The sequence below is a fragment of the Acyrthosiphon pisum genome, chromosome X, assembly GCF_005508785.2.
Source record: "Acyrthosiphon pisum isolate AL4f chromosome X, pea_aphid_22Mar2018_4r6ur, whole genome shotgun sequence".
Classification (NCBI taxonomy): domain Eukaryota; kingdom Metazoa; phylum Arthropoda; class Insecta; order Hemiptera; family Aphididae; genus Acyrthosiphon; species Acyrthosiphon pisum.
Window position 1 is genome coordinate 22999570 of NC_042493.1, and position 8135 is coordinate 23007704.

At 26.4% G+C, this 8135-nt stretch overlaps 1 protein-coding gene across 2 annotated transcripts in view; it reads right to left on the minus strand.

Moving 5' to 3' along the window:
* Positions 1 to 261: 261 nt before the first annotated feature.
* The window catches only part of LOC100169079 (microcephalin), a 15436-nt gene continuing 7562 nt past the window's right edge, over positions 262 to 8135 (minus strand). The window contains exons 5-9 of one of the 2 annotated variants that reach the window (XM_003244724.3): positions 5086 to 5244; positions 1211 to 1647; positions 974 to 1139; positions 761 to 838; positions 262 to 694 (exon numbers count right to left, since the gene is read on the minus strand). In XM_003244724.3, coding sequence (XP_003244772.1) covers positions 401 to 694; positions 761 to 838; positions 974 to 1139; positions 1211 to 1647; positions 5086 to 5244 — 1134 coding nt within the window. In that variant the 3' untranslated portion in view covers positions 262 to 400. The remainder of the gene's footprint in view (positions 695 to 760; positions 839 to 973; positions 1140 to 1210; positions 1648 to 5085; positions 5245 to 8135) is intronic. The other variant, XM_001950967.4, reaches the window with a different exon arrangement.

The following is an 8135-nucleotide window of genomic DNA, read 5'->3' on the forward strand; positions in this document are numbered from 1 at the left end:
TCTCCTTAATCTTCTTTTAAAGATTTCTTCGGCTGGCATCAGAGCTTTTGTACTATGGTCCACTTTAGCTACCGCTTCAGATTCCAGACCACCTGGACCCCCCCCCCTCCCACCAACAGATACCAAGTTATAGGTATACGTGTATACCTATAACTTGTCATTGAGGAGGGAGTCAGTGTAAGGTATAAGTTAAATTTGAATTCAATGATAAATCATTGCATAATATGAATAACAATTCCAAACGAAACAGTGTCTATACTAAATTAATAAGCACATTTTATTATATAACTTTATTACTATATTAGTATATTTATATTATGTTTTAATGTAATAAAGAAAGAAAAAAAATTAGTTCACACTAAAAATTGTTTAAAAGAAATTTTTTTAGGTCACATTATCATTATTCATTAGAATTAACTAAGTTATACTGACATTTATTTAGTAATATCCCTTGAGTTATGCAGTCTAAAATCCATTTTTCATGAATATTATTCTTCATTTGTAGTGTATAACCAACCACTACGTTTGCATTAGACTCAGTATTTGTACAAAGGCCACCACAAGCATGCACCAATCGTCTTAAGAGTTTGGCTGGTGATTCACAGCTATCTGATATGTATATTCTACCAACGTCATCAAATATATTAAATTTCAACTCAGAACCAAATGTTGAATGACGACGTATTTGAAAATGCTTAAAATTAAAAAAATATGTTTATAAATAATTATTTAAACATTTATAAATAAATAAAATACATACTTTGACAGGTTCAGACAAATCTGAAATCAAATACTCTTGATGAGATAGCCATCTTCCAATTGAGTATGATTTGTGTACCTTAACAATAAAATAATATTAAATTTTTTCAATTATGTTTTACGAAAAATACAAAAATATAATGTTACAGATATTTTGAATAAATTAAATAAAACTATAGTGTTATAAAATGGCAAGTTATTAAATTAGTCTTACCCAATCTTCAGAAACAATGAAACAACCATAAGCCATGGCAAATACAATATCTAATGATTGATTAGATTGTGATTTGGTGATCAAATAAGTGGTTGTTGGTTTCACTTTAGAGTGAAAAATAAATTTTCCTAAGTTTTTTATAGATGCCTTTAAAATTTTCGCTTCACTGTTTCAACAAAAATGTTATAATACATTATTATTATTTTTTAAATAAATGTATTTTATTTTTATTTTTACCTTTTTATCATCCCTGTATAGGCGATTGACTGTAACACAGCGTCATCATCTGCTAAAGAGACTTTAGGTGTCTGGATAATCATAGAATTTAGGGGCATTATTCCAGAATCACTATCTTTGGTTTGAGATGGAAAATCACTGTCTTCAATGTTATTTAAATCCTTATCAGAAGGAAATAATAGCTTACGAAATTTTTTTCTAGCTTGAAAATTTAAATTTAGTCGATCTTCAATTTTAGATATTTCATTATTAAGTTCTTTAAAAATTGTATTCTCCTTTCCATCAGGTGTGAGGAATTTTCTTAATATTCTAATTGACATTGGTACACCGAATTCATCAACTTCTGCATCTGGTACAGGACCAACATCATTATTTAACTCTTTACGTAATTGATTTGATAATATTTTAACAACATCAATTGATTTGTAAAAGTCATACTGAAAATAAAAAATGAATATTAAAACAAGTATAACATAAAGCAGTTTTTTTTAGAACAATACATACTATTGGGTTAGATTTCACATTCTAGTGTTAGGTAACAACAATGGAAGTTATAACAAATATACAAAACAATTTGTTAATAAAACGTTGTAAGCGTGGGTAATTTTTTTTAGTTTTGGAAAATTAAAACAAATTGAATATTACCATATGACATTTTTCATGGCATTGGAAAAAGATCACTTAACTAAGAAAATTAGTCCCCAAACTAATAATTAATCAATTTTTATTCTTTCTGAATGGTTTTTAATAATTTAATGATTAAATAAAATATATTGGGCTGCATAAACTGATGTCCACTTGAGTATGCATTCTCTATAAAGTGTTATAATATAAATTATAAACAGGTTCATATTTTAAAATAAAGATAAACTTGTTTCCTTTCAACATACTTTTTATTATTTTGGTAAAAACTAAGAAAATCAGTGAAAATAGATTTGTTTTTAAATTTAAACTTAGTCATTAATAGGGCCAGGATTTAAATGCTCTTAAAACTATACAAATATGCTCTAAAAAATAGCCATAAATGCCCTTAAAAAATACATTTTACCACATAAATGACCTTAAAAATGCCATATTAATTTTTTGATGATTTTTTTTGGTGAGCATTATTTCACACAATATTTAACCATATTAAAATTACGAACATGAATTAAAAACATGAAATATCACAAGTAATCAACAAAAACAAGTATAACATAAAACAGTTTTTTTTAGAACAATACATACTATTCGTTTAGATTTCACTATTCTAGTGTTAGATAACAACAATGTAAGTTAATTTTTTGATGATTTTTTTTTTTTTTTGGGGGGGGGGCATTATTTAACACAATATTTAACCCTATTAAAATTACAAACATGAAATAAAAACATACAAAATACGATTGTAACACAAACTCACTAATTATTTGTTATTTATCCGAGTACAGGTGACGCTCCGCAGTCAATAATTAAAATAAGATAAAAATTGAACCGAAATGTATCGAATGATTGACAATGTGTATGGAAAACCTGATAAATCTATTAAACGAAAACAAATTAAATATGGAGAAAGCAATTTATCTTTAGATAATAATTTACTCGTTACGTGAAACAAATTATGTAATTGGAAAGCATTGTCTAAAATCAACTAAAAAAATATGCACTTTGTCCATTACAATTAGTTGGTAATGAGTAATCCTACCCATTATTGTTATGTTATTGTTACCCATTTTTTAAAATTTTAATTACTATAATAGTACAATGTATAAATAAATGTATATTGTACTTAAAAGTTATAATTAATATTATAATATAAATAATGCACTTGTAAATTTTATTGTAATATCGTCAAACAACAAAAAAAAGTATTCATTTTTAAAGCTTATACTATTTAGTTAGGACACTTGAACTAGCAATCTGCAGGTGGCGTATATGTAATCTATGCAATTCCAACCAACCCCCCCCCCCAGACTTTTTATTACCCTAAGAAAAAACTTTGATCAACAGTTGTCGGTAGCGTAATCAATAATTTGTTCATTCTATCTAGTATCTATAGCCGTTGGTCTAGTTAATTAACAACATATTAAAATATATTACTCTTTATCATGGCAAAAGTTTCCTAGATAAAAAAAAAAAAAAAACCATACATAAATTCTATTAATGCACAGCTATTACTATAAATTTATATACATATCAACAGAAAAAAGACCAAGTAATTTAACCAAATCATCAGCTTATTGATTATTTCCATGAATAAATAAGTTATTTACCCATAATTATTTATATTTTATTTTATAAATTTCATATTATTAATTATAGTTTGAGACACAAAAACTGGCTCCTGATCGCCAAGAACTTAGCAGCCATTACATTTCAATAGGTGCAGCACTGCCAGTTAACTAAACTAACCTAACCAAATTTAAATTGAATGAACTTGAACTAGTTAGTTTTTAAAATGAACTTGAATTAGTTTAACTACTTCATATTTAAAGTCTTGAACTTTAACTTTAACTAGCTCATATTTAAAAAGAACTTTTCTACCATTGTAAAAATTTATAGAAAAGTAAGGCACACAAAAATGGGTTGTTTAACAAATGTAATTAATTTTTCTCTACGAAAATTTTAAAAATAATCTGATAGATATTTTATTGAGAAACTTAAACAAAAGTTTACCTAATCAAAACACAAAAAATGTAGTTTATTTTATTTGTTATTTATCAATTTATTGTTATAAAATAAGATATTCGTTTTATGTATTAACAGCTAATGTAAATAATTTTTTATTTGCTATTCCTACACAACTTATTAGTATTTTAAATAGAGAAAATTGAGTAAATTTTTAGCAAAACATAAATTAACAACTAGCCAAGTCAGAAATAATAAATAATTAAAAACTTGTTTATGAATAAAAATAATAAGTGATAATAAATAGTAGTGAACTACATAATATGAACTATAAAAATATATGAGTGGGAGATTAAGGTGCTTTATCCCTTGATGTCAAAATACAAAATATTTGTCTATCATCACTCATTTTATATAAATACCATTTCTCTAGTTATAAGCAAGAACTTTAATGTGTAATTAATACATACAATTTAATTATACTGACGTCCTAACGCCGTAAATCGAAAAAAAAAAATGAGATAATACTGTATTACGTTTAATAAAAGTTGTTCCTAAGCAAAAATGCCGTAACTATGATTATTTATCCAAAAATATGTGTTTATAAGAAAACAATATTACGGCAATTGTAATAAAATATAGTCGGTGCTTAGCATAAACGCCGTAACCATAGTTTGCTTAAAAAGATTGCCTTAAGTTTTATTTCAAATGCGGAGTTTTTGCTTAGCACTCAAACATGTATAGTCTAAAAAAACTAAAAAATTATATAGATAATATAAGGTGTTATTTCTTCAACCGGTTAGTGATCAGTACATTTTGGTATGCTACGTAAAAATGCCGTAATCAGGATAATTAGGATACCTGGTAAAAAATTCTGAATTATTAATAGCGTACTTAGTATAAGTATGAAAACAATGATATCTAGGTGAAATAAAATTTGAAAATAAAATTGAATAGTTTCATTGCATTTATCAGATATATTACTATGGATTTTACTTTGAACAATATTATATTTATTTATTTAGAACTACCAAAAACTACTAAACATAAAATGTAATTTTTCTCAAAATTGAATGGATGGAAATTATCGCATTCTTCCTTAGGACGGCAGTATAATTTTATATAATACATTTTCAAATTTAATAAAAATAAAAATTATTGTGCTCATAATATTATACATATTAGTGCACCATTGTGGGTAGATCCAATAGGTTGTAAAAATTAAAATAACATACATCAGTAAATTGTTGTAATGTTGTTGATAGACTTACTTCTTGGTTCACAGTAGTTTTTTGAGGGGATTCAGTGATAGGACATTTTTCTTCGTTTCCATTATTAAGGTTCATCCCAAGGTTATCACATTTTGATTGAACTAGATTGTCACGTTTGACATTATGTGATCCTAATTTTTTTTTATATTTTGCGTATTTCTGAAAAACAATATATTTTTATTTATTTTCCAAAAGATAATAGGTGGGGGCCCATGACTACACAATTAACAAGAAAATATTTCAAATATATCGTAAGTATGAATTAATTAGAAATTATTTTAAGTAGGGCTGTTTGATTATTTTGATTAATTAAAATATTCTCTGATTAACTGTCATTTCATATTATCAATTGTATCATAGAATCGAATAAACCAATTCATATGATATGTGTCACATGGCATCATATACACTCAATTTTTTTTTTTTGTTATCTGAGTTAGTCAGGATATTCAAAAATGTTGTTGACGTAATTTATAATTTACATTGAATATTTATTGACACCATTGAGTATTGACCACAATAGCTGTGTTTTTCTTTTTAAGACATTGAACTTTAAGTAAGTTTTGTTTAGAACATTATCACAACATTTGAGTGCGAGACTCCCTCAAATTGTGCCATAAGTCTAAAAAGATATTAGACATTTGGAATAAGAAATATTCTTTAGAATTTAATCCAACGAAGGACAGGGATTTTAAGGCCCACCCAGATTTTAAATTTCTCTCGACCCTCAACAAAGAATTGGCACAAAAAAATAATTTAATAATTTAATCAGGGATACAACTGACGCATTCATTGTTATTAACCATCAATTTTGATTTATATTATTCCACTACCAAAAAGACTAGATTTTTTTTGCTAAAAATAATAATGGCCTATTTTTTGGCTCATTTTTACGCAACTCACCGAGATTTCCTCTGGTTTAATCTGGGCCTGATTTAGTCTAAAATAATGCATGTTTTTCAAACCAACCAAAACGAGTTCAAAAAATTAGCTTTTAGAAATTGCCTTCAAAAATTCAAAAACATTTTGTGATACTTGATGAATACAAACTGCAGTTTTTTTTTTTATTGGTCTTGACTCTTGAGCCCGGAAACTAGGGCCATTAGCTATTTAAGGGGTTATGGTTGATAGGAAACATGTGTATGTGTGGCAGTTTTTGCTACTAAGAACCTAGGTGGTCACCCATCTAATTACAGCCAACGTGCCAAGCGACAGTGTGTTTTTATTTTTTTACATAACAAATACTATGTACAAAATGCACTTTTAATAGGCTATATTTACGATAAAGGTAGTTTCCATCTTGGTAGAGACAAGTGTGTATTAGTATCGAGTCTAAAAGTTCAATACTTTCAATTGTAACAAAAAAACAACAAATCTGTACCAAACAATGTCTTCATAAAATGTAAGGGCAAACGTATTCTATTTGTCTACCAAGATATTTTTTCTGAACCAGAATTCAAATGTCTGGTTATATATTTAATATTAAAATTAATGTTTATCGTCTGCCCTTTATGCATTCTTAAGTAGCTGGACCGATAGCAATGAAATTTGGTACAGAGATAGATTAGAGGTCTAGGAAGATGGGCTAATTTAAAAAGGGTAAATTAGAGGTCCAACCCGGGGAAGAGCTCAAACTAGGATTTTGAGATTTACGATGGAAATTTTTGTTTGAAAATGGTTGAACAATCAAAATTATATTATATTTTTAATATTTTTAAACTGCTATTCTAACCATATATTAAGTATGATGTATTTAATTTTTTAATTTTTTAGCCCAGCAAATATTTTTGTATCTATATGTATAGAAAAAAAAACAAAAAATTTAAAATGTCTACAATATATGCCGCAAAAAGAGTAAAAATATTTTTAAATTATAAGTATGCTAATATACCTCAACATTTGGTGAAATTTTCAAGTATCTACGGTACTTTTATGGCCACTCATTTTCGAATTACAACAAAAAAAGACATTTGTTCTATGGTTAACTTTCCAGGTTCCATTAAACTTTCTTTTTTTTGTTGTTCAAGGAAGAAAAACATGAGGAATTTCATACTTATTTTTCAAATGTCACAAATAAAACGGAACATTTTTAGGAATTTACAACACAAAACTATTTTGTTACACACTTTTAATAAAGTACTGAATATTTCTGATTTTAACTCCTCAAAAATACCAACTCGATTCAATTTGCTATTAGAAACAATCCTCAAAGTTGAAAATCTAATGAATTTCTACTACTTTTCGTATGCACAAGAAAAATACACATATTGTAAAATAAATACATTCAATGTTCCAGATGAGATCATCAAAAAAAAACTGCTTTTCAAGCTGGGTTAACATAAGAAATTGTAATAAGAATATCAAAAAAATGTTCAGCTAGTACCTACCTCTAGTATATAGTATACACCTTACCTAATTGGTATAATACTGTAAGCAGGAGATTAATCTTTTAGTTATAATTATTAATTTATTTAGTTATAACACGTCAATTATAACTAAATAAATTAATAATTATAACTAAAAAATTATATAGATAATATACCATAAGATGACCAATCAAAGAGAAACCATGATTTTAACAAAATCATAAAAGATGTAGAAACAAGTGAAGATCAATTTAAAGAAAACAGCATGGGAATTCAGGCGACTCAGATAAACGTCTACCTATAGTGAGATAAATAGAAGAGTCAAAAAAATTAATAATTCCATAAAGTAAAAAACCAATGGTACCTAACATTATATATTATGTAGAATGCATTAAGCTGTGCACATGTCATATAAATTATACAATTTAGTTTATTATTACGTTAATGTAAAATTAGTTATATACAGAGTGTAACAGAAAGAACTGAATAAAAAAAGAAAAATGTATGCTACTTAAACGTATGACAACAATTGATAAAATTATAGGATTAGTAAATAGTTTTAGAATATACCCATGTTAGCAAATTTCCAAAAATAATATTTTTAAAAAGTTATTGCGTTCCAAATTAATTTAATCAAAAAATAGAGATATTAAAAAATTCTAAAAAAATAAACTACTTGGATTT